Source organism: Perca fluviatilis, chromosome 15 (genome assembly GCF_010015445.1).
Source record: "Perca fluviatilis chromosome 15, GENO_Pfluv_1.0, whole genome shotgun sequence".
NCBI lineage: Eukaryota > Metazoa > Chordata > Actinopteri > Perciformes > Percidae > Perca > Perca fluviatilis.
The window spans coordinates 3,173,671-3,200,573 of record NC_053126.1 but is presented as its reverse complement, the minus strand read 5'-3'; the positions used below and the strand labels follow the sequence as shown (position 1 = coordinate 3,200,573).

The following is a 26,903-nucleotide window of genomic DNA, read 5'->3' as shown; positions in this document are numbered from 1 at the left end:
GTTTTGTTTGCCGTTGTTTTGTTTTTGTTTTTTGTTTTTTTCCAGACATTTTTAATACTGGACCAATGTCAAAGATTGTTGTTCCCATCAGTCACAAAAAACGGTAAAAAATGGACAATTAGGCATTTATGTAATAATTGTTACAGGTCTAAGCACGGGGCCAGGATTTTTTCTCTTGTGGAGCTAGTGCTGCGTTCTATTATTAATCCGTGTCGCCCCCTTTACTCGGACGGCGAACTTTCCCGCTCGGTCGAACTCAGAGGACACCGACCGCTGTGTTTTAATGTGCTGGTTAATGTCATTTCCCCCGCCGTGCGCTACATTGAAAGCAATGCGACCTTACAAAAAGCGTGGAGGTTGTCGATATGACTACGTAAGATGCATGTCAATTGTTGCGCCCAACATGGTTGAAATTTACAGCTATAGTTCGCCTTCACCTGCTATTTTTATCAGCTTGATGTCGGGTCTGAACTTCCCGTGAAGCTTGCGCAGAGATCAACTGTGCAACTGGGTTATACGTTGCCAGGTTGAGGGTTATAGGTTGCCAGGTTGAGGGTTATAGGTTGCCAGGTTGAGGGTTATACGTTGCCAGGTTGAGGGTTATACGTTGCCAGGTTGAGGGTTATAGGTTGCCAGGTTGAGGGTTATAGGTTGCCAGGTTGAGGGTTATACGTTGCCAGGTTGAGGGTTATACGTTGCCAGGTTGAGGTTTATAGGTTGCCAGGTTGAGGGTTATACGTTGCCAGGTTGAGGGTTATACGTTGCCAGATTGAGGGTTATAGGTTGCCAGGTTGAGGGTTATAGGTTGCCAGGTTGAGGGTTATACGTTGCCAGCTTGAGGGTTATACGTTGCCAGGTTGAGGTTTACAGGTTGCCAGGTTGAGGGTTATACGTTGCCAGGTTGAGGGTTATACGTTGCCAGGTTGAGGGTTATACCGTTGCCAGGTTGAGGGTTACACGTCCAGGCTGGTTGAGGGTTACAGGTTGCCAGGCTGAGGGTTATAGGTTGCCAGGTTGAGGTTTACAGGTTGCCAGGTTGAGGGTTATACGTTGCCAGGTTGAGGGTTATACGTTGCCAGGTTGAGGTTTACAGGTTGCCAGGTTGAGGGTTATACGTTGCCAGGTTGAGGGTTATACGTTGCCAGGTTGAGGGTTATACGTTGCCAGGTTGAGGGTTATACGTTGCCAGGTTGAGGGTTATACGTTGCCAGGTTGAGGGTTACAGGTTGCCAGGCTGAGGGTTACAGGTTGCCAGGCTGAGGGTTACAGGTTGCCAGGTTGAGGTTTACAGGTTGCCAGGTTGAGGGTTATACGTTGCCAGGTTGAGGGTTATACGTTGCCAGGTTGAGGGTTACAGGTTGCCAGGTTGAGGGTTATACGTTGCCAGGTTGAGGGTTACAGGTTGCCAGGTTGAGGGTTACAGGTTGCCAGGTTGAGGTTTACAGGTTGCCAAGTTGAGGGTTATACGTTGCCAGGTTGAGGGTTATACGTTGCCAGGTTGAGGGTTATAGGTTGCCAGGTTGAGGGTTATACGTTGCCAGGTTGAGGGTTATACGTTGCCAGATTGAGGATTATAGGTTGCCAGGTTGAGGGTTATAGGTTGCCAGGTTGAGGGTTATACGTTGCCAGCTTGAGGGTTATACGTTGCCAGGTTGAGGTTTACAGGTTGCCAGGTTGAGGGTTATACGTTGCCAGGTTGAGGGTTATACGTTGCCAGGTTGAGGGTTACAGGTTGCCAGGTTGAGGGTTACAGGTTGCCAGGCTGAGGGTTACAGGTTGCCAGGCTGAGGGTTACAGGTTGCCAGGCTGAGGGTTACAGGTTGCCAGGTTGAGGTTTACAGGTTGCCAGGTTGAGGGTTATACGTTGCCAGGTTGAGGGTTATACGTTGCCAGGTTGAGGGTTACAGGTTGCCAGGTTGAGGGTTATACGTTGCCAGGTTGAGGGTTACAGGTTGCCAGGTTGAGGGTTACAGGTTGCCAGGTTGAGGGTTACAGGTTGCCAGGTTGCTAGGTTGAGGGTTATAGGTTGCCAGGTTGAGGTGACAAACGGGTTGAAAATTGTATATGGTGTGTGTATTGTGTGAATAGGATGCGTTTCATACAAGATCTGGCAACTGGTCAACTTTAGACAAACATATTGGTCTGATTATTTATAAAGGAGATTGGGCCGTGCTGCAAATTACGGGAGTTTCCCGGGAGAAAAAACAAACCGGGAGGATATGGCTAAAAAACGGGAGAAACCCGGGAGAAACGGGAGTGGTGGCAGGTATTCAGGAGTCTGCAGGTTTTCACGTCACCTTTTGGTATCGCCTCAGCTCGCTTGGAACCTCGACGGAGGTGTTACTAAATAAAGTACCTGTTGGCAGGTACCAGGGACTTTTTATCAGAATGGAAAACCTCAAAAGGCGAGGACAGTCGACTTTGTCACCTTACTTCCTGCTTTGCTCCCGTCATAACTATTACAGCAAGTAGAGGGCGCCGCCACAATAATCGTATATATGAGTCGTACTTGCTGCTTGAACAAATGACCTATGGAAGCTTTTTTCAGTGGAGGACAATCTCACTTTTAACACGGTCCCTAACTTCACCTCTGGTGCTAGAACACAAAGTAAAGATTGTCTTTACACCTGTGCAACATCAGCCAAGATTTATCCTGAACTGAGCATACAAATGTGGTGAAAACTGAAAAAAAAAAAAAAAAACTTGACAGCTGATTGGCTGTTGGGGTATAACCAGCAGCCAATCACATCTGGCTTTATCTTCTGCTTCTCATCAGCTACCCAATAAAGGATAACCCTAACTTCATATTCCCACCTAAAATATTACAATAAGTTCACAAAACAGAGTGAGCACCACCACATCTACCTGTTTTCATCATTCTTACCACACACAGGATGTCCTGATCGATCAGATCTATAACTAGCCTTAGGGATATTGATCACATAAGCCAATAGGTTGAGTTTAGCATGCAGGTCGGATAACTGCTGTTGTGCCATTTCACACTGTCTAAGCTGGATCAATTAAATCCTGACGTTGTTCTATAACCTAAAAGCTTTCTTTTTGTCTAAAGCTGCAATGATCTCCCTGTAACACACTCCCTGCCCCCCAGCTCATCCCAGTCACATCAATAAGTGCATGTGTGTGTCTCAGTGTGTAAGATCCAACAGAGCGTCACTGACTTTCATTACTTCAGGAGTAAGCAACCTTTAAACAATCTGTCTGGAGCCACAAAAACATATTTGAGCCTTATAATGTAGGTCTTTCATTGCCAGACCTGAGTAGTCTTGTTCCCATCTCCAGCCCCCAGCATACATACCAAATGAGAATCAAACCACTTATATCAGGAAAATGTCGCCACCATGTGCGTGCCAGTATGAGTGTTGTCTGTAGGGGGCCGCAGATCTGGAACAGGACTGATGATGGCCTCAAGGTGTTGCCCTCTATCTCCAACTTCAAAAGACAACTAAAAAATAATTTCCTATTAACCTATATCTAATATAAAACTGTTCTCTCATGGACTACTGGGATGTATGTGTAGGATTGTATGTGCATGTAATGTTATGTATGTACTGGTGCGCTCTTTGCGTGCATTTACTCATATTACTATCATCATCTGGTTACAGGTGGTAACTGTGTATACCATCGTCTGTACCACTACCCTTTCATGAATCATGGGCCCCCACCTATAAGCTTTTCTAGCTTCCTTGGGGGACCCATTCACTCTACCCAATTGATCTTGTACCCCAACCGTATTATTGTAATGTTTGAAGTGGTATTGTGAATAAATTCAAACTCAACTCAAACTCAAACCTATCGTCACACCGCTGTGCAGTAAAGACCGGCTACACCACAGATACATTCTGGGATAGCAGAAAAAAAACTAGGGATCGACCGATTATTGTCTCTGCCTGATTATCGGGCCGTTTTTTGGCAGTTTGTAGATTATCTGTCTCAGCGTTTTATTTGCCTGATAACCGATAAAGTTAATGAATTAAAAAGTGGTCTACTTTGGCTCGGCTCCAGCTCTGTGTCTGTCCCTCTGCTTCGGATTCACAACTGGCATGTTAGCTAACTGGGAGCTCTGGATGTAGCTGCAGCAACTCCAGTTTGCTAGCACCGATTTTGCTCGTTTTTTCTCCTATCGACAGTACTCGGTGACATCTAGCGATCAAGATTCAGGAAAAAATTGTCCGTAATTCTCCTTTAATGTCCCGCCCACAACATTATCTGACTACCTCTTACTGGGTATTATGTTGAAAGTTTCTAATTTATTAAATAATTGCTTAAAGCATTTAAACAGAGTTTGTAACTTTCCAAAATCTTAGATTTAGATTTTCACTGTAAATGCTTATAGGTTCCAAATATCGGTTATCGTTTTCATTAACTACTAATAATCAGTCGATCCATCAAAAAAACACTCTGGGTTGTTTTGCATTTCTTTAAACCAATCACAATCGCCTTGTGCAGCGCTAATCTCCGGCTGCAGTAACCGTGGCTCTGCAAAATAGTCTAAGCAAATACATTCAGACACATCTGGCCAATGATGTCTGAATGTTGTCATGTGACTTGCGTTGCTGCATTTTGGTTCTTTTCACCAACTCATCCACTGATTGGGACCAGGGCAAACAATGTGATTTGAAAAGGAACCGAAATGCTACAATGTATAGTTTTTTTGCCCTTGGTCCGGACCAAATGAACCGAACTACAGCTGTGAAAGCGCTAGGCCTACAAAAATAATAAATGAAATATAAAATGTTAACAAAAATAACCATTATTCAGTTACATATAACTTATTGTCAAAGCCACAAGGGAGCCACAGCGGCTCTGGAGCCGCAGGTTGCCTGCCCCTGCTTCACAGAGACAGAGAGAGGCGAAAACAAAGTGAAACCGAGCAGCAGGACTGTTTAATGGATTCTCAGTGCTGCAGGAAATCAATGGAGGCTGGCTGTAAACACTCACATACTCGCAGCGCTTGGCCTTGAATTTCTCCTGTAGCACTGTCACTTTCCCTGCTATGTATGAACATGTAGGCTGGGCTCAACTGGAGTGTATTTACTTTTACGCATCCAGCAAGTATGCTGCTGGGGATGCAGAGTCCAAATTTCAGAGCGATGCCCGGCGGGTGTTTCTTGCTCGATGGTCATTCGAGATCAAGAAGAGAGGAGGGAGGGGAGAGGAAAGGGGAGGGAGAGATGCACTCCACTGCACTCAGTAATTCAGGATTGTACGTGCTGTTGCCGAGGGATGCTGGAGGACGAGGGAGGAGATGAGCAGAGAGATATAGGGGTGTTAGCTGGTGCAATCGAGACGAAAGCGAGATGAGGGAAGGTAAAGGTAAATGTTTAGGGGAACGGGGTGACTGCAAATTCAGTTGGGAAAAAAAAGAGAGGGAAAATCAAGGATTAGAGATGCAGGTTAAATGCGCTCTCATTGGTGCTCGTCACACATACAGGCGCAAGGTAAACATGACCCAGTTTCTTTCCATTGTCACACACACACACACACACACACACACACACACACACACACACACACACACACACACACACACACGTCAGACGCATTTAGGGTCTTCTGCAACAACATACAGTAGGTTTCGACCCATGCATGTACAGTACATTTGTGTGTCACTGTGCATTGTTCAGGCAAATCCCAGTATCTTCTTTTAATGTGTCTTATTTTCATTCTCAGTTGTTGACATGCAGCCGCTCAGAGTTTCTGCACACCCGCCATTATTATCACCTTCACTCGCTTAGGTGTCCACTTCCAATGTTGCTGTTGCTCAGGTGTCACCCCCAGCTAACACACACACACACACACACACACACACACACACACACACACACACACACACACACACACACACACACACTACAGAAGCCATTAACACGGGGGAATATTGTTCACTTTGAGTGTAACACATGCCTCTTGCAATGTTACATTAATTAATTGTATCTATATTCGGTAGTTGTAAGGTTTACATATTGGTGCTCTTTTCTTATTTTTATGCTGTCATTTTAAATTTCATAAGGTTACTAGGTTACAGTATTCAAGGTAACATTACAGCTATAAAGCCCATCAGGAGTGCGGCTCTAACAAAGCCAGACAAACAGGCGCCTTCATCCTCTGCATGTTCACACTCCTCCCTCTACTTACTGTAACAGCAGGGGCACCGTTAACATTGATCCAACCAAAACCGCCCATTCACATGAAACCTCACAAATGTAGCCATGATGCACAAAGTCAAAGAGAAAGTAGATCTGAGGCAGAGAGGAGGAGGGATTGTTGCAAACACAGAGACAGATAAGAAAGAGAAAGTGAGGCGTGAAGCAAGAGCACTTCAGAGAGAAGAGGTGGAGAGGGAGGAGGGCTCTGCTGGTGAGGAGTCAGGGAAGTGTTTACCTCGCAGCGTGAGGAGAGCATTGAATCAGTGGGAGTTAGAAATGATAGCGGTGAGTACATCAGGGAAGATGTTGGTGGAAAAAATGAAAGGGACTTTTCAGGGAAGAAACGAAGGAGGAGAAAGGCATTAGGAATCAAACAAGTAGCACACATTCAGAGGCAGAGCTTTTGATTTCATTTTCATGACGCGTGCATCTGCTTTTTTTTCTTTTAGCGTATGTATCTCTGTGGTGAAGTTTTATAGCAGCATTTAGGATCACTTTAAACTGGAGGGCATTTTTGTTTGGGGTCTACAACCTTGGAGGGGATGGGAGAGGAGGGAGCCGCGGTCATGTGACGGCTTGTTGCTATGCAGCGCGAGTAACCGCTACAGAGCTCGGGATGCAAATTTACTAATCCCACTATGGCCATGCCAAGACCCGCCCTTCAATAGCATATATTGGCAAGGCGTCCATGCTTAAGCAAGGTAACTTAACCCCATTTGTACAGGTCCTATCCCCTGACCAATCAGCTATCCTAACTTTAACCACTCAAGGTCAACGCCTAACCCCAACCAATCGAGCTGCTTCATAGGGCGGGTCTTGGCATGGCCATAGTAGGATTCGTAAAATTGCAGAGCTCCGGGACGCCGGCTCCCAGCGGCAGCTGTTTAGCCCCCAACAGGTGACTGGGAGCCGGCTACAGGCACCGCCAGATGACGCTCCTTTCAGAGACCGAAAAAGTGAGCTCCATGGGGCCCGTGACAGTTAAAACGACTAATTAAGTTTAGGAACAAGATCATGGTTTGGATTAAAACACTCCCGAGGAACGAATGAGCGTTTCCTGGGTGAAAGTATTTTGTTTTCATCGTGAAGTGAAATCCGCTCTCTGGCTTGAAAGCGCTGTGTTTTCCATTGGCCATTTAAGTGCTTTGCATGCCTGGCCAAGTGGCTCTATATACATGGTGGTATTGCAAGGGGGAATTTCATTCTTGCATGTTTTGTTAGCAGTAAAAGGCCTGGACAGAAGCCAAAGTGGTTATGGTTTAGGGCCTGAGGCACAACACTGTCCTCCGCTTCATCACATTTACAATCGACTGCAATAAGCATTGTGTTAAATGTCAAAATCATTGCCTGGCCTAAAACACAATGGCAGGGAGATAAGTCCAACACACTTTTAAAAGCCTTTCACCAAAAGAAGTCTGTTTCTATAGAAGTCACTGAGAAAATGAGCCGACTCCTCACTTGATTTATTACCTCAGTAAACATTTTCATAATGAGTTGATGGTCTCAATCGTTAGTTTCAAGTCTTCTTCAACACAGCATGATGTTCATTTAGTTAATTATTTTCCGTTTATTTTTAAACAAAAGATAAAGCAGGGGAGGCTTTAGGACCTGTCAATCAGGAAAGAGGCTTAGCGATGCTAACCATGCTAACACTGCGGACATTAAACTAGACCTCAACTTGCTTTTGGGTGTTGTCAATGTTTTCATCTTAAACTTTGATCCTCTCACTGTGTTTTTACATCAGCAAAGTTAACAAAGGAAGATTTTGGTCGCCTAAAAATGTCCTGTTCAGCGTTCTGCCAAACAAGCTAGCTAGCTACCGCTAGTGTTAGCTAGTAACTTAAGGGAAAGTTTGCAGATTTTCTGTTCTGCCGTACATGCAGATAAAAGGGCGCTACTACCTGGAAGTCTGCGTTTACCTGTCGCTAAATCTTCGCCTGATGTCTCTCTTCAGAAGGGTTGAAAATCAGCAATTTTCCCTCTTTAGCGTTTAGCTTAGCGCAGCGCCATAGCAACCATACTTTATGCCATTTTGATGCTAAAAAGCCATCACTCCCCATTAGCATCCCATTGACTCCCATTCATTTTGGCATCACTTTGACAGAGAATAACTTTACATCTGAAGCGTTTAAAGACTCTATTTGTCCATGGTTTATTTCTAAAGAAACACGACAATGTATAAAAGGCTCCATTACCTTGTACCTCACGTTATGGCTCCGTAGCAGACGCTTTTATAAAAATAGGCTAACGATTGGGTCACATAGTAGAGGAATTACCGTATAGTACACGAGAAGCTCACAGGCAGTTTGGACTTCCATTAGCTGTTTAGGTTTAATTACTAATGTTAACTAGCATGTTAGTGATCAGTAATTAGCCTGTGCCTATGTTATCTCCTTACATATACCTACGCTCTCCGTCTCTGTAAGATTGGGAATGATTGAGATTTCTCTCGGCACAGCTACCAGAAGACTTCCAACATCTACGTCTTCAAGCTCAGTTGGAGGCTGCTCAGTAACGCTCAACCAGCACCGGGAAAGAGACTTCTGATATCCTTCACTGGTCTCCGTCCAGAGATAGTGTCTATGTGTGTGACGTCACTGATGCTACGTTCATTATCTTTACAGTCTATGTTCCTTCCCAGGTTCCTCAGCTCTTCGTGGTCCCAAACATCCCCGGACAGCATTTCAGTCGGGATTTGAAAAGCTCAAATCTTCTGTCTCAGTCAGCTGACAGTAGCAATCTCTGTCAAGCACGGGTAAATGTAGTGCTGCTGAGAAGCCTGTGTCCTCAAAAGTGTTTTTCCTGTAAGACGTAGACGGTGGAGGATCAAACGGAATAAGAGTCCCATAACTCTAAGAGGAGAGGGAAGACAAGGCCCTTAACTGAAAGCTAATGGGATGGGCATGTAGCACCTACTACAGTATAAGCTACCCAGCGCTCCTGCGGGGGAAAACTGCAGCACTTAGAAGAAAAGTCTATTCTCCAGTCTGACTCAGATGGCTTGGCCTCACACTGACCTCCTTTTGGTTTGCACATTATTGGCTACGTGAAGTGTAATGGCTTATTTAGTTACAGAGGAGGAGTGTTTATTAGCAGAAGACGTGGACACTGTGTCTCACACACACTGCACACTGCACCTGAGCCTAAGCACCTGAGGGACACACACACTCACTCACACACACACACACACACACACACACACACACACACACACACACACACACACACACACACACACACACACACACACACACACACACACACACACACACACACACACACATAAATTTCCTTTAGCATCCAACCAATTCATCCTTAGTCCCCTAACCCTTCCAAGCTTTTCCTTCTCGCCCCATGCATGGGATTTCCCCCTTTCTGGTCTAGAAGTATTTTAAACCAAGTAAAGCGCTGTAACATGAACAGTATAATCTGAGATACGATAAAATCCGAGTGGCAAGTTGCTGGTTGTATTTAGCCTCTACAGAGCTCCGGGACGTGTTGAGTTTAAAAAAAAGTTAAAAACAATGCTGATGTTTGATAGCAATGTACTTCTGGTTTAAAATGTATTCTATGTACCCTGCAGCTGGGCGGAAAGAATTGTATCACTGATGATTAGACCTAATCAACATTTGACTGCCTCACACTTTCCCAGGCTTCTAAAAATAATTAGGTCATGTCTGGCATTTTAACATAATAGAAAGAAACCTCTGGCTAACACAGCAGGAAGAAACCTTCTGTCTCCACCCCCCTGCTGTGTTGGGACTAGATTAGAACAATAGAAATGTCTGTCTCTGTGAGATTGAATGGAATTGACCCTCAATAGATGGTCTTTGATCCATGTCCGACACTGACCAGACGGCCGACCGTCGGCAGAAAAGGCTGTTGGGCTGATCAGTCTCCCCGAGTTGGTCCAAAAAGTGCCTCGGAGCCATAGACAGTATATAAACTGGACCGACAGACCCCGTGTCTCTGGACAGAGACCAGTGAAGGATGTCAGAAGTCTCTTTCCCGGTGCTGGCTGAGCGTTACTGAGCAGCCTCCAACTGAGCTTGAAGACGTAGATGTGACGTGAGCAACCTGTCTGAAAGTGTGAAGTCTTCTGGTAGCTGTGCCGAGAGAAATCTCAATCATTCCCAATCTTACAGAGACGGAGAGCGTAGGTATATGTAAGGAGATAACATAGGCACAGGCTAATTACTGATCACTAACATGCTAGTTACATTAGTAATTAAACTTAAAAAGCTATACGGTAATTCCTCTACTGTGTGACAGTAAGTCTCGCGGTTATGACCCAATCGTTAGCCTATTTTTATAAAAGCGTCTGCTACGGAGCCATAACGTGAGGTACAAGGTAATGGAGCCTTTTATACATTGTCGTGTTTCTTTAGAAATAAACAACGGACAAATAGAGTATTTAAACTCTTCAGATGTAAAGTTATTCGCTGTCAAAGTGACGCCAAAATGAATGGGAGTCAATGGGCTGCTAACGGGAGGTAATCGTTTTGTAGCATCAAAATGGCGCCATAGGAGGTTCGAGTTCTGAAGCGAAGCTTACCCCCCTTGCTCGGAACACACCAAAGCAACGGGACGTAATACGTCTCCGTAACAGCAGGCAGCGCTAATCTGTATTGTCGCCCAAAAATGAAAACCGGCAGCTGATTGGACGAACGCGTCACGTGGGTCTGGCTTCTCCGGAAATTCAAAGCCAGACTGTCATGGCGTCTCATTCAGAATACGATCTCATATCGTACTAAAATAATTCACCGAAACGTGTTTCTGAAAACATTTGAAGAGAGAAATAGGCTGTGCAGCTCCTGAATCTGTCTTCACTTCAGATCAACAAAGGTCAGTTTAAAAGATTTTCCTCAGATTTTGAGAGACTGTCACTACCCAAAGTGAGTAGAGTGCAGATTTGAGTTGCGCATGCGTTACTTTGCGACGAGTAACCTACAAGATGCTAACGGCGGTTTGAGCTAACGTTAGCAATCAAGTAGCCTACTAGTTGCTAACGGCTTTTTGAGCTAACGTTAGCAATCAAGTAGCCTACTAGATGCTAATGGCGTTTTTAGCTAACGTTAGCAATCTAACAATCATAGAGAGCTAAAACGTTTTTGAAATGACTGCTAGCTACAAGTTAGCAATCAGACACAACAAAGGCTGTCACTTGAATGGCGTTTTGAGCTAACGTTAGCAACCAAACAATCATAGATAGCTAAAACGTTTTAGAAATGATTTCCATCTTCTGTTATTGTTTGTAAAGAGAAAAGTTTATTATTTTACAGATTTCACAAATTTCAGTAAGACACGTTATGCCGTAAACCGTTTAAATCTGAGCATGCGCAACTCACATTTGCACTCGACCAGAGCCAATCTGACTCGGCTAACATAGGGTGTGACACGTTATGCCATAAACCGTTTAAATCTGAGCATGCGCTACTCAAATCTGCACTCTACTCACTTTGGGTAGTGACAGAGACTCTAGTCACGCTCATCCCGCTCCTCGTTTCCTGGTTATCTCTCCACCAATCAGATGGGTCATTTGAGGCCGAATGCGGGCAGTGCCCGCCCCGCCGATTATACATGTCAAATAGGCCAAAATGTAGGCCGAACTGACTCGAGTCACCGACCTCGCCAGACTGTCCCACGGCCGATTGTCGGCTTGGTGTGTCAGCGCCTTTAGAGGTATGGCCTTCTCACCCGAGGCAATGAAGAAAGCCAATGAGATGCAACCAACACGTCGCCATGCCAACGACGGACCAATGGAAATGGGTCTAATACACGTGGGGAAAAGAAATGCCCCCCCATGTGTGAACGAGGTGATTTCGGGGCTGTAAAACAAGGGGAAACATCTTTCCAGTCCGCTGGTGCAGTGTTTTCATCATTCTGTTTAATTAAATCTTTTGTTTAATCGTCATCAGACCCAGGCCTCTCTTTCGTCAGAGATTCAGAAACACGAATTACATTTTTTAACAGACGCCGGCTACCAGCGGCAGTTGTTTAGCCGCCAACAGGTGACTTTGAGCCGGCTACACGCACCGCCAGATGACGCTCCTTTCAGGGGCCGTGGTGGTGGAGTTTAGCCCGAAAAAATTGAGCGTCATGCGGCGATGACAGTTAAGTTCAGGGTTTGGATTAAGACATCCCCGAGGAACGAACAAGCGATTTCTGGGTGAAAGTATTTTCTTTTCACCTCGAAGTGAACTCTGCTCTGCGGCTTGAAAGCGCTGTGTTTTATGTTGACACTAAGTTGTGCCATTTCATTTTGATATTATTTTCCATTGAATATTGAAGTACATAAATAAGTGCATGTCTGGCCGAGAGGCTCTATATCCATGATATTATTGAAAGGGGGGTTTAAATCTTGCATGTTTTGTTTTGTTGTGCATGATCAAGAAACATTAGGGTGTGATTGGTTAAGAAAGCAGGGGGGGGGGGACTCTGCTTTCTTCACCAATCACATCCTGATTGAATGAATGGTTAAGCCCGGCAAAACATAGAAAGAAAGAATGAAAGAACGGGGAAGGAAAAACAGAAAGAAGGTGAAAAGAGAGAGACCAAAGAAAGAGAACCAGTCAAAGCTAGTAGGCTGTGTGTGTGTGTGTGTCTTGTTGCTCACGTAACCGTAGTGAGCTGGTCCCTAATGGAAGAGCAAACACAAATCTCACCCCAGGGCCCTGCGCTCTATCTCAGCCTCTCTTCCTCTCACCTCTCGCACGAGCTCCCTCTTTTCCCACCTCCTTCGCTTCCATTATCTTATTCGCACATTCGTTTGTTCTCTTTCCCAGCTGTGACTTCGGCTGCTAATTGTTAAGCTTCTAGTAGGAAATGTGTCTTAAAAATTACACATTACACAGGCAAGGGAAAGCAGCTTTTTTGGTATAGCATATAACAGCAGCAAGGCAATTTAAAGTGCTTTAAAGAGCAGTTAAAAACTTCTGTTAAAAACAGAATATAAAACGGCTTTCATGGACTCTCTATGGGCTTCTCCCTTGACTGTATGATGCCTCCACGTCCCCCCGATAGCCTGCGAGCTTCTCCTGGTTATGACCCAATTGTTAGCCTATTTTTATAAAAGCGTCTGCTACGGAGCCATAACGTGAGGTAAGGTAATGGAGCCTTTTATACATTGTCGTGTTTCTTTAGAAATAAACAACGGACAAATAGAGTCTTTAAACGCTTCAGATGTAAAGTTATTCGCTGTCAAAGTTACGTCAAAATGAATGGGAGTCAATGGGATGCTAACGGGAGGTGATGGCTTGTTGGCCTCAGAATCTCCCCATAGGAGGGACGCTTTCCAGATGCTTGCTTACCCCCTTGGGACTACACCAAGATTTCTGGCTTTGTTTGTTGTTTTTAACGTTGCCGATTGAAGTTGAAGCTTTCCTTCATGGCTCCAAAAACAACTACCTCAGTTTTTCCATCATTTTAAGCATTTAGCTCTCTCTCTACATACACTGAACACAGTCTGCATTTGAGACACATTTTCAAAACGATTCCTCTTACGTTTGAACACTGCTGTAGGAGTGTGTCCGGCTGGCATTTTAAGAGTGTGAGACTTCCACGTTATTTCCATCTGTCTGCCTGCGTGTGTGTGTGTGTGTGAGAGCTCAGGTGTGCCATATAGCGACAGTCTCTGCAGTAACAGAAGCCGGTTGAATCCCTGATCAGCAGGAGAGGATGAAGTCATTCTGAGAGACTCAGCACGACATCCACTACTGCCGTCACCGGAGAGAAAACCCCCAACGCTCAAATGTCAGCTCACATTTTCAGTGTGATCAGTGTGAAGTATCAATTATAAGCACAAAGGAAAATAGAGGTCAAATTATTTATAATATCCTCCTGAGACCCAGCCCATTGACTTATGTCCACTGTAGTGGACATTTGAGTTTCATTCCTCTCCTTGGAATCTTTTGTGCAAGTCTCTTAATTCCTGCTGTACTGTGCAGAGGACATCCTGGGCTTTTCAGTGATGTGTTATTTAATTGGCTGGGAGGCCGGGAACCGCCTCTATCTTTCAATCCAAAATGGACAGCATAGGAACATAAGCACATTTTATGGAAAGATAAGAGATGAGTCAAATATTGTTTGTCTATGGTTTTGTTACTATGATAATCATATATTTTCTTGTTCATTAAGGTGTTAGGAATCATATATTGAGTTCTGATAGCAACTACATTATGTATCTTTTGAAAAATTTGCCATTTTATGAAAGTCAATTATAGTGGACATCAGGACTATCTTCATGTAAATAATGACTCCACAACACAACTACCAAATTTGTCTGTTTTCGTAATCAAATGATCCTGTTGTCCACTACAGTGGACATCCTGTAAATAAATAAAAATTTAAAAAATTAAATTGTAAGATGTTTTTTTTAACCTTAAACAGGTATGGAATCACAAAAAATATGATTAGGAAAAACAAAATTTTCCTCGGTTCTCAGGAGGATATAATGTGATATTTTATCGATCGCTGCAGGAAAATTCTGTCCGTACTTCACGGTAAAATCAAATGTTCTTATGAACCATTCATACATATAGCTACGAAAGAGTTTCGCGCTGTAATTCCTTTGTATTCCACATATTTATTGCTGTATGCACCACATTGACTGCTGCTGTATGAGACCGTAAAGGTCCACATAGGGAGGAGGCCAGGGTGGATGGATGTGTCCTAAAACACAGGGCTTTCAAGCGGGGGAGCAGAGTTTGTGTCTTAAGCCCCTGACACACCAACCAACTGATCAGTCGGCTTCCCGAGATCCAAAAAGTGCCTCAAAACACATCAAAGCGATGCCGACTTGAGCGTGTAATACGTCTCCATAACAGCAGGCGGCGCTAATCTGTGTTGTCGGCCAAAAAACTGACTGTCATGGCGTCTCGTTCAGAATCTGATCTCATATTGGACTAAAATAGTTTGCCAGACTGTCCAACGGCCGATTACCGGCCCTGTGTGTCACTGGCTTTAGAAGAGTTTAAGGGAAAAACACCGGCTGGCAGTCACCGTAATTTCATAGGGTAATATATAAATGCAATATTGGGCATACGTTTTGGTACGATAAAATACTATCCCGTTCATGAGAAAGCAATGGCTAGTGCCGGGTATTGTTCAAAGATTTTCAATACCGGTACTGATACCGATACCATGACTTCGATACCGGTTCCTAAACTTTTAATCCGATACCAATTTTTTAAACAAAAATAAATGACAACATTACACATTACAGCACAAATCGTATTTATTTTTAAGCTCCTACTACGTGAGCCCTGTCTCGTCTCGCGTAACGTAGAGTTTTTCCTGTGTGTTCTTTACGATGTGTAACGTTAGACAGCCAATTACAAACATCATTAGATCTCGGTAGAAGTATGCTGCGTGCTTATTGGCTCACCAACGCTGAAGAGATTTGCTCCTTAGGTATTGAAATTGTGTATTCAATGACGAGGCATTTTTCGATACTAGATTTAGAGGGAATTCGGTCATGGCCTAAAGAGTATTGAAGTCGTTACCCAGCCCTAGCTGTGGCTGGTAAAGATTCGAGAAGAGAACGTCCGCTGGGTAAAAACGTCTCCTAATAACCCACAAGATCATCCAACTACAGAAAAAAAACTAGGGCTGTCAGCATTAACGCATGGCATAAAAAAAATGTTAAATCGCATTAAACGAATGCCGCCCTTTATTAATTTATTTTCACTTCACTAGGCTTCGCATCGTGCCTAACAGGCTACTATTTTGACCCTTTGCCATACTTCCTCGTAACACATTCTACTGCTGCAGGCAGCAGGCATGATGGAGAACGACAGCAGCAACACAATTCTGAATGGCTTTTTATTTTCCAAAACTCCCGGACGGGTCAAAAGCCACATACACATTGTGTAAAGCCGAATTAAAATATCACAGAAGCAGGTCAAGTTTGAGCTACCAGCTACGAGCTAAGCATAGTCCAGTTAACGTGACTCAGGTTGATGCTAGTGGGCTCAGGCAAAGCACTATTTTGGAGAGTGCTACTTGCCGACCTGCGGATGAAACCAAATCCCCCAAAATTACTACTGCTCTTGCAAAATGGGTGGCAGCTAACTCCAGACCTGTCAGCATCGTAGAAGAATCGGGTCTTAAAGAAGTACTACGGTTGGCGTGTTCTGACCCGTCTTATACATTGCCGTTGAGGGGGACAGTAGCTTCACGCACACACAGCCTCGACGACACGGAGAAGCCAAACTGGAACTGCTGCAGTGATGCAAGGTGATCACTGGACGTCAGTAAGTAATCAAAATTATTTAGGAGTTACTGCACACTATATTGGCTCTAGATTCAAATGTGTGACTAGATTCACACATTTTTCTTTTGTTTACAGTAAATAAATAATTAATAAACAAATACAAATCTTAAAATCAAGTTCATAAAGTCACTTTTTTTGCATTAATTTGATTCCCAATCAAGATACACTGGTAAAAATTGCTTTCCATTGTTAATATGTACTTCAAAACAGTTTTGAAATGCTAAATAATAGAATTTTAATCATGTGATAAAACATGCGATTAAGAAAAATTAATCGTTTGACAGCCCAAAAAAAAAAAACATCTCTGACTATCAGTGAACCACACTGCAGGAAATCCATCTAAAGCTAGTTCAGCCTGACTCGTCTGTGGCTCATGCATTCATTGATTGACTTCTTCAGGCGGTGAATCACTCTACCTGCGGGTCTGCTGGAAATGTCACTACGATTAGTCACCTTTTCAATAATTTCATGTTACATTCAAATCAGGGTCAACAAAACCACAACGAGAAAGAAACACCAAATATATAGCGGCAAATAAATCTCAATCTCAGGGTTGTGACTGACCTTCATATCTTGCTCCGTTCCTTCCTGGACATACAGTACTTACAGATCTTTTTCTTTTTTTTTATCATTTGGGTATTCAAATCTAATGTATGTCTGATAGTTTCTGAAAAATTGATACACAGTATCTGAATTTAAAGAGGAATCTTTAATCTGGATTTGTACATTTTCTTTTCCAAATTTCACAAAATTGTCATATATCAAGACTAAAGGCCTTTAAATAGGTTGAAAGGAGTAATATTGTTTGTCAGACATGTTTCCATCAAATTCTACTAAATAAACACACAAAACGCACGGTGGCTCAGTGGTTAGCACTGCTGCCTCACAGCAAGTTGGCACTGCAGAGTTCGATCCCCAGTCCATGCAGCGGTATTAGGAATCCCATTATGGCCACACCAAGACCTGCCTTTCAATAGCGTTTATTAGCCAGGCGTCCATGAGAACGTAAGGTAATGAAACCCCATTTGTTTAGGTCTCCTGACCAATCGGCTATCCTAACCTTAACCACTCGAGGTCAAATGCCTAACCCCAACCAATTGAGCTGCTTCGTAGGGCGTGGCCATAGTGGGATTTGTAATTTCACGTCCGGGCAGGGCCTTTCTGTGTGGAGTTTGCATGTTCTCCGTGTGCTCCGGTTTCCTCCAACCATAAAGACATGTATGCTAGGTTACTAGGACTACAGTTGAAAATTAGCCGTCTGGCTAACACTGGCGCATTTACAGAAATGTTGAAGCTTTAGTGCGTAACTTTTTGATATTAATGAACATCTGTTACATTCAAGCCGTTGCCAAATGAGTTGCTACAAAGCTAATTAAGACTATCAGCTCCACACAACTCTCTCTGGATTTCTCAGTATGACTATGTTCAGAAGATTGTGACTTCCGCACGCAGAAACTCGCGTGGAGATAATGACCTCTTCTGAAGAGTCCAGCATGTTTTTTTAATCCTCTGTGTCTCAGGGGCGTGATCCCAGAAGGCTTGTATCATGTGGATGCGCTGACAGTGTTGTTGTCATTACTTAGTATTCCTCATGGGGACGCACTATAGCTTTAATGCAGTTCATTGTCCAAAAGATTTCTAAATGTAAAAACATGAACAAAATATTCCAACACTCCATAAGTTATTTTAATGTAAATTTTTTAGTTTTTGAGATATGCTTTTTATGAGCCGAGTGTAAAGACGTTTTGATAGTTTCATCTGCAATAGAAGTGGTGTCACGTGCTTTTTGGACCGCACGTCCCGTCTGCAGAATGATGTCATCCCAGGCGTACGACGTGACGATGCGCAAGACAGAAGTGTTAAGCGTGATTTATGCTTCTGCATGAAATCTATGCCGTGGCTACGTATGTGGAGACACGGACCTACCGCGACCCTACGCCGTAGCCTGACCTGCACCTCTCGAAAAATGTAACTACACGCCACAGCGACGCACGTCGCTCGGTCGTCGCTCACCCGTGGCTTGGTAGCGACTCATTTCCTGGTTCTCCTTCTCCATCAACAACATGAGATCAAGGAGAGGGTTAACTTCTCCTGCTCCAGATCTCCCACCGTGGTCAGAAAGAACAGGGGGGACACTTTGGTTCTCTCACTAGGACTCAGATAATCACCATCACTCTCTCACTCACTCTATCACACACACACACACACGCTGGCCTTGTTATTCTCTTAAAGAGATTGACGCACACACCAATGCACAAGTGTAAACTTCAGGCCACTTACATAGACTACGGCAAGAGCTCTGCGTGGAGCCTCAGCACAACAAATAAATAAATACATTTTTACAAAAACAAATTACAACATTTTACATTACGCTCCTTCACAACTAGGCTATGTGACACAGACTGTATTCAAGCCTCTCAAAATACAACAATACCTCCTCGACGTGTAACATTAGACAGTCACAGCCAATCAGCAGCTTTAGAAGATCTTGGTATAAGCATGCTGCGTGCTTATTGATCCGATCACTGACCCTGATCGGATTTACTCCTTAGGTATTGAAATTGGGTACTGAATGACGAGGCATTTTTTTGATACTCGATACTTTGCAGGCATTTCGGTCGGTGCCTAAAAAGTACCAAAGTTCGGTACCCAGCCCTACCAACAATTTCCCCCCCGGACGCCTGCGGGAAGTCCGTTCTCTAAAGGTTAAAAACAGAAAGTTTTCACACGGCATCCTTTCCTGGGACTTTAAACAGATACGCTGGCAGACCTTAAGTCTTACAGTGACAGCATTCTGTAATATACTAACAATCAATAAGACTCAACATGCACAATCAGCAGAGCAGTCAGACTTTGAATCCAAGTTAGTCCCACTGTCAATAAGAGCCTCTTTGTAACGTCTACTGCGGAAACTGTCGACTCACACAGACAGAGAGAGGACTGAGGGAAAGAAATAGAGAGAAGGAATACATGAATATGAACAGAAAGCCAGATACTACTGCACCTCCCATCAAAGAAACCAAACCATCACTACTCCGTCTCGTGCTGTACCTTTTAGTGCGTCGGAACATGCTGCTCGCTGGGTATCTAGGCGTAGCTCGGAGCAACGGGAGCAGCAGCAGCAACAGCTGATCGGTGACGGAGAGGAGTCAGAAAGCCTGTGTCATCGCAATGCAACGCATACTGGAGCTCACACAAGCTTTACAGAGAGAGAGAGAGAGAGAGAGGGAGGGATGGAGGAGGGGTGGAGGGTGGGTCTATCTTTTAGAGAGGAACAACAAAAGACGATGGTTTTCTTAAGGCTAAGTTGGTACAGAGTGTATTTTGTGACTTATTTGTGGAGCTTTTCTGTGCTTTCAATGTCTGTGCACTGAAAGAACCTGACGGGATGGGAGTTAAAAGCTTTTTACTGCAGGCAAAGAACAACATGAATGAATGAATGAGGCAGAGAATCCAGGACTGGATCCGAATATTCAAATATTTTAGTTTTTCCTTCAATACTGTGTGGCAGTAGCTCAGTCAGTGGGCAGTTGGGTTGGGAACCGGAGGGTTGCTGGTTCAAGTCCCCATGTGGACCAAAGTATGGTGGTGGACTGGTAGTTGGAGAGGTGCCAGTTCACCTCCTGGGCACTGCCAAGGTGCTCTTGAGCAAGGCACTGAACCCCAAACTTTATTATTATTAAAGTTGAGACAGATGTGACCAGCTATCAGACATGTCAGAGACTGTTTTGAGGCGGTGGGAGAGTCCTGATCAGCTCCTCCCCCCCAAAGTCTCATGTCTCAGTGACGACATGACTTAGGGACAATGTCTTGTGGACTGTTATAACTGTAAAACAGATATTGAATTGAGTCACACATCAAAAAAGCCAATCTGATAACGATGCACCACACACACACACACACACACACACACACACACACACACACACACACACACACACACACACACACACACACACACACACACACACACACACACACACACACACACACACACACACACACACACACATACTCTGAATAGCTGTTTGCCCATGAATGGATGCAGTAAGCAGATTGAATGTGGACCTAACTCCACTGAGCTCATCTATAATTCTTGGATGGTGGAGCGAGACACAAACAGACCGAGGCTACATCAGCGCTCATTTTAAAGCGTTTATTTTAGACAAAAACCATCTACGTCCACACAAGAGTTTTAGCTGCAGTAGCAAAACTAATCTCCGTAATCAACACATATCACATGACCATTCTCACACACTGGGCATGTGCGTACTGGGCATTGTCTGACGTTACTCTGTGGTTGATAATCCTGGATGTAGAAGTTAAAAATACAGAAAATACTTTGGAGAAAGAACAACAAGTGAAAAGTAAGAGCAGGGTTACTGAAAGGTCTGTAAGCTGACAGACAGACAGACAGAACTGTTACTGACTGACGTGCTTCATGTTTCCAAATGTCTCCGCTTGTGTCCGTCCTGACTACAAAGCCTCTGACTGACTTTTCGGGGCATTTTTAGACCTTTGTTTTCACAGGACTACTGAAGATATGAAAGGGGAGAGAGAGAGAGAGAGGGGGGAATGACATGCAGCAAAGGGCCGCAGGTCGAAGTCGAACCTGCAGCCGCTGCATCAAGGAGTAAACCTCTATATATGTGCGCCCGCTCTACCAACTGAGCTAACCCGGCCACTGTCATTGCTTTTTTAACGTAACCACAGTTACATTAAAAAAGCAATGAAAGTGTATATATAATAATAATTGTAAGCGAGAAATAGGCCATACAGTTGCTGAATCGGTCTGTTTTTTTAAGGTCAGTTTAAAAGATTTTCGTCAGATTTTGAGAGGCGGCGAGCCGAGCCGGCCGCCCCTCATTTGCATAAAGTAGCCTGGATTGAACAGATTCAAAACTTGCAGACGTCCCTGGTCCCTCCCCTTCTGCTTTGTAGTCACGATGGCTCCTGTTTAGTGCGAGAGGGTCAATCGTTGCACAATGAACTTTCTGACCGTTTTTAGGGGGTCATCCGGGTACTTTCAGTGCTCTGACTTTTTGCGTTATCTCCACTAAATACTTAAAACTAAGTGTTTGAAGAGGGCAAGTGGGTGCTTTGAGACACAGCCCATGTCTGATTTTGTACTTCATTTTCTATACTTCTGTTGGCTAAAGCTGATTGCAAATATACTGATAAACTGACAACCAGACAAACTGCTCAGAGCCCTATCCTGCACCCGGCTCAGCGCAGCGCAAAGCCCGACCCAAGTGTCTTTGCTGGTTTAAGACCGACCCAGTTGTCAGTTTCCCGTCCAGCGCCCACGTCGTTAAAATAGCAAATGCACCTGAGCCCATCTGTGGCCCATGGGCGTGCTGGTCTTACAGGGAGGTGTGTTCAGGTGCATTCTGGGCGTGCTGGTCTTACAGGGAGGTGTGTTCAGGTGCATTCTGGGAGTATTGCTATCTTGAGGCAGCGGGACGTGATCGCCCCATTGACCAACAAAAACCTGGTCTGAAGTCAATAACGCAGCATTTCATTGTTATTTTAACAGAGCATTAGGAAAATGCTCCTAGGCTCGTGCACAGCGCGCACACACTATGCTTGTTACCCACACAGGGACGCACATGCAGAAGATTACGAATAAAAATATTACGGTGTAAATCCTCCATCATAACAGCAATGCACCAAGGTCCAAACGCGCCTGGCTTTTAAAGGGAATGGGAGATGACCTCTGATTGGTTGATTGCATGTTACACCCAAAAAACACCTATGAATTAATAAGTACAACCCTTTAGAACCAGGCGCCCGGCGCACGGACCCTTTTTATCCACCATCAAACTAGCAAAAGTGGATTTGGACACGCCCTGAACGCACCTGCGCCAGGCGCCAGGCGCTCCACGCCGTGTGCTCAGATCGTTAAAATATGGCCCAAGAGGGAGGGAGAAAGAAGAGCAACAGATATAGAAAATAGGGTTAGGTAGAGCTGAGTGGAAATGACAGCGGAATAGAAACAGATGAATAACCAAGCGACAGAAAGAGAAGAGTGAGAGATAAAGAGCGGGTAAGTGAACGACTGGAAAAGGCAGAATGGCTCTCAGCATCGTGGACAGCCTGCGGAGCTCCCAGCTGGCTTGAATCAGACGCCGACAGACTCCCAGCATCCCTCCATTCCTCCTCCTCCTCATTCACACAAGGACTACACACTTCACACCACGAGCACCACTGGTGCATCCTCAGAGCTTTCCAGACCACACTCTGCAGCTTCTCTCGATGCGATTGTTTTTCCTCGTGGAGGACACGGTCTCTCCCCCAGAGAAGAGGGGGGGAGACACAGAGGGAGGGATGAAAAGGGGTAACACTCACCTGTTCTTGCGAGGCAGTGGCAAATCCTTCTGGAAGTAAGACAAAGAGAGAGAGAAAAAAAACAGAGATCAGGCACATAAATAAAAAAAATAAAATAATCAAATACACACTTCACATGAGCAAAATAGGCTAACATGACATTAACACAACATGACTAGTAAAGTAAGCCTTTTGAGAGCCTCATCTGTCTGAAATTTGATGTTTTTACTGCACGCAATAGGATAGCGCTACAACCAACCAGCGCAACGCTTTGGTTTTTCCAGCTCGTAAGCCTAACGGAGAGTTGCTAGACTGACCCTGGCTGCAAATTACATTTGCTGCCGCTAGGGTGGTCTAGATTTCTAGGCTAGACTACAAATACATGTTTTCCAAGAATTAAACAAAGGTGTATTTTATGTATGAAATGTATTTTTACTTATGTACGAAAGATCCATGGATGGATTATGCTGGGCCTAGATTAACCCAGACTCTTTGTGCACTATGGACTGTATCCCTATGCTAAAATATTGCATGATTATCCTTATTGAGCTTGACAGACATAGCAACAGTAACTAAGTGGGGTGGGTAAACACAGGGCTTTTGGGGCCTGGTAATTAGTCTAACGAGGTTATAAATGCCACTTGAATTTAACTGAACTGTATGTCCATGACAGGGCTACATGATATAAGGACAATTTACAATATGCGATAACGTTTTTGAATATTGCGATACAGATATTACTCGCGGTAAATCATAATAATAAATTTGGTGTACTCCATTCTGCCTTTCTGCTGCTTTCAGTATTCAACAAACTAAAGGAAATCATCTCTCTCTCTCTCTCTCTCTCTCTCTCTCTCTCTCTCTCTCTCTCTCTCTCTCTCTCTCGTTCAGATGGACAGAGTACATTGGGCAGCAGCAGCAGCAGACACTCACTGCACCGAATGAAAACAATGTGAGCAGAGCCAGATCTTATGCCAGCACAGCCTGGCTCTTTACAAAAAAAACTGCAGGCTGAGATACAGAGGGAGGGAGGCAGGGAGGGAGGGAGGGAGGGAGGGAGGGAGGGAGGGAGGGAGGAAGGCAGAGGGTGTAAACAATGTTGGAGTAGAAGGGGGAAAAGACGGATCATGCCCACAGCCTCACCCTTGAGCCTGAGTATTCTGGCCTTCAGGGCCGTGTGTGTGTGTGTGTGTGTGTGTGTGTGTGTGTGTGTGTGTGTGTGTGTGTGTGTGTGTGTGTGTGTGTGTGTGTGTGTCTGTGTGTGTGTCTGTGTGTGCGTGCGTGCTCTGCATCAACGGAAGTACATTTCCAGGATAAATCCACTCTCAGTGTGTTATCGTTCTAAAACTCAGTTCTCTTCGGGAAACAACAAGAAACTTCAAAACCAGCGAGCTACACGCTGAAAATGTCACGTTTTGAAGAAACTTTGGATGGTGCAACAAGGCAGGTCTGCTTGGTTCTTTCGGGGAATGATTGTAATGATTTACAAAGAATATCTTTAGGGCATTTCCTCTCTAACTGGGAGGTTTTGGGACTGATTGGTGGGATTGCTGTGGACAAAGTACACACAGAGATACACTGGTAAGAGCCAATGAGCTCTATTTAAACCAGCTCATGTTACTGTATTGTATGAACAGTTAACTTCATTTAATATTGGATGTGGTGTTTTCTTTTGCACGGTGCAAATGTTCCACCAGAACAAGCTCCTTCCCACCCAAGACGATTGTGATTGGTTTTAAGAAATGCATCTGTGGTGTAGACATATCATACTCCACAGTGCTGTGGAGCAAAGTGACATTGTGTATTAGAAAAAAACGATAAATGCTGTTTTAATGTCTCAGATGTGAGCTGTCACATGGTATAAAGCAGCAGCTGCAATTAATGCATTAGCCTCGACACACCTTTCCCCGTCACACGCAGGGTAACGTTGTTAAGGTGCTGTTAGCGTCGCATCGACCGCCTTCTAACCACAGTCAATGCAATTATTAACCAATTTGGTGTGTGTGTGTGTGTGTGTGTGTGTGTGTGTGTGTGTGTGTGTGTGTGTGTGTGTGTGTGTGTGTGTGTGTGTGTGTGTGTGTGTGTGTGTGTGTGTGTGAATCAATGAGGAGTCCAGTGAGGTGTGCATTTTGGAGGTAGGCTGCGCCTTTCATTCCAGCATGGAGGAGGGTTTCTACACCAAGGTAGTTCAATACCAACCACTCCTAAACACCATCTCAGAGCTGGGCTATAGGTGCACACTACTCGCTTTCATATTTGGTAGCCTAGGACACACACAGGTTGGTAGTAAGAGGGCTGCAACAACTTGGGATGGCCAAAATGAAACAGCTAAACAGCTTGCAAAGTACCGTGCCATATCTGCTATTATTTGCCACATATGGCGGAGACGGTGCTGCTTATACCTTTAAGAGCTGAGTATTGTGCTTATTAAGTGATATTGTGAAGACCTGCTGCATGCCACTGGTCCATGAGTTTGTGTATGTATTGTACTACATCTGTAATATTTGTGTCCCTGTATCATTTTTCTTCATGTGGACATAAATAAATGGTTCAAATGTGTGTGTGTGTGTGTGTGTGTGTGTGTGTGTGTGTGTGTGTGTGTGTGTGTGTGTGTGTGTGTGTGTGTGTGTGTGTGTGTGTGTGGACCTGCTGCTACTGATCTCCACTGAAGCGTTGCATGTGTTTATAGTGCGACTGCCTGAAAGCTCTGTACTACAAGGACAAACCTGTTTTTATGCTGCCAGTCACCATCCATAGGGTTAGGTCTAAGCCACGGATAACATTAACCTTCGGAGGAGAAAGCTGAATATGGATCATAGACTGTATATTAATATTAACAGTCTATGATATGGATGCACCACAATATACCGAACAATAAGTATAAGTATATGCCTAATAACAAACCTGATAAGACAATTAAGACAATAAGACGAATAGGAAATAAGAACAGAAAATAATAATCTTGCCTTCTTTAAAAGCCAGTCATGAGGTACACAGCTTTTCCACTGCATGCCCCGAGGGTTTGCGTGTTAACAGACACAAATCCCCTCCTTACAAGGACAGCTGAATATTCGCCCTATTGATCCCTCTTCACTTGGTCCTTCATCGATCGAAGCTAATTGACCCTGAGCTGTCACAGCCAGGGAGAAGATGACTTACAAGAGCCAGAGAGAGAGAGGGGCATGAAGACAGGCTTCCCTCTGATCAGGAGGGTTGGCTGGACAAACAAGCCCTGACTAGACCCGACAGCCCAGGGAAAACCCAACCACATACAACCACCTCAACGTATTTCCATGTGTGTGTCATAATAAAATGTACAGTACATGAGGCCAGTGTCTGCCGAGTTTATCAGTCCAAAAGTTCCCCAACGCAGACAACAAAAATAAAGTCTCTACTATAAAAAAACAAAATGTATTATTAGGATTTTTTATATTTTATGAATACATCTACTAACTAATTGTGTTCAAGTTTAATTTATGTAAATTAAATCTACCATGATGAAGGTCTATTGTATATTTTAAAACCTGATCTTCACTGACAGAATCAAAACTCTGTATATTAATAAATGGGGAATTCTTGCCTCTTAAAAAAAGTCTCATTTAAATGCATTGAATCTAAAAAGATTGCAAATCACACCAGGTGTAATTTTTAGCAATGACATGAGGTTTTGAGTGAAAATTCAACAACTTTGGTTTGGATTGTGAAGTGAGGAAAATATATTTTAGGCTCGAGTTGATGAAAACTGACATATTTGAATACTCACACATAGGTCTAACACACTTTTAGGGATGTTGCTCTGACTTGGAGTGTACCTATGGGTCATGTAACTCTTACATGACTTCTCACATGACTTCCATACTCATGACAGTGGTTTCACAACTGAGGTCTCTCATCCTGTTGGGGTATTCTGTACTTTTCCGATGTCCCATGCTGATGTGGCCTGTCAATGCCAGCTCATCGTGTGTTGACAGTAGGGGTGATGGTCTAATCCAGTTTACACACATGTTGCACAGAGCATCATTGATTATCTGATCAGGAAATAACACATAGGGATGTGTACGTGTTTACGCCAAGTCACGAAGACAGTGGAGGAGATAAGAAAGACATGATAACAGGAGTTCCTGTTTCACTCTTAC

The 26,903-nt window shown here is 44.1% G+C and overlaps 1 protein-coding gene across 1 annotated transcript in view; it reads right to left on the bottom strand.

The window, feature by feature from the left end:
• The window catches only part of LOC120574496 (microtubule-associated serine/threonine-protein kinase 1-like), a 91,667-nt gene that overhangs the window by 55,310 nt on the left and 9,454 nt on the right, over window positions 1-26,903 (bottom strand). The window contains 1 exon segment of the mRNA XM_039824835.1: window positions 22,789-22,817. Coding sequence (XP_039680769.1) covers window positions 22,789-22,817 — 29 coding nt within the window.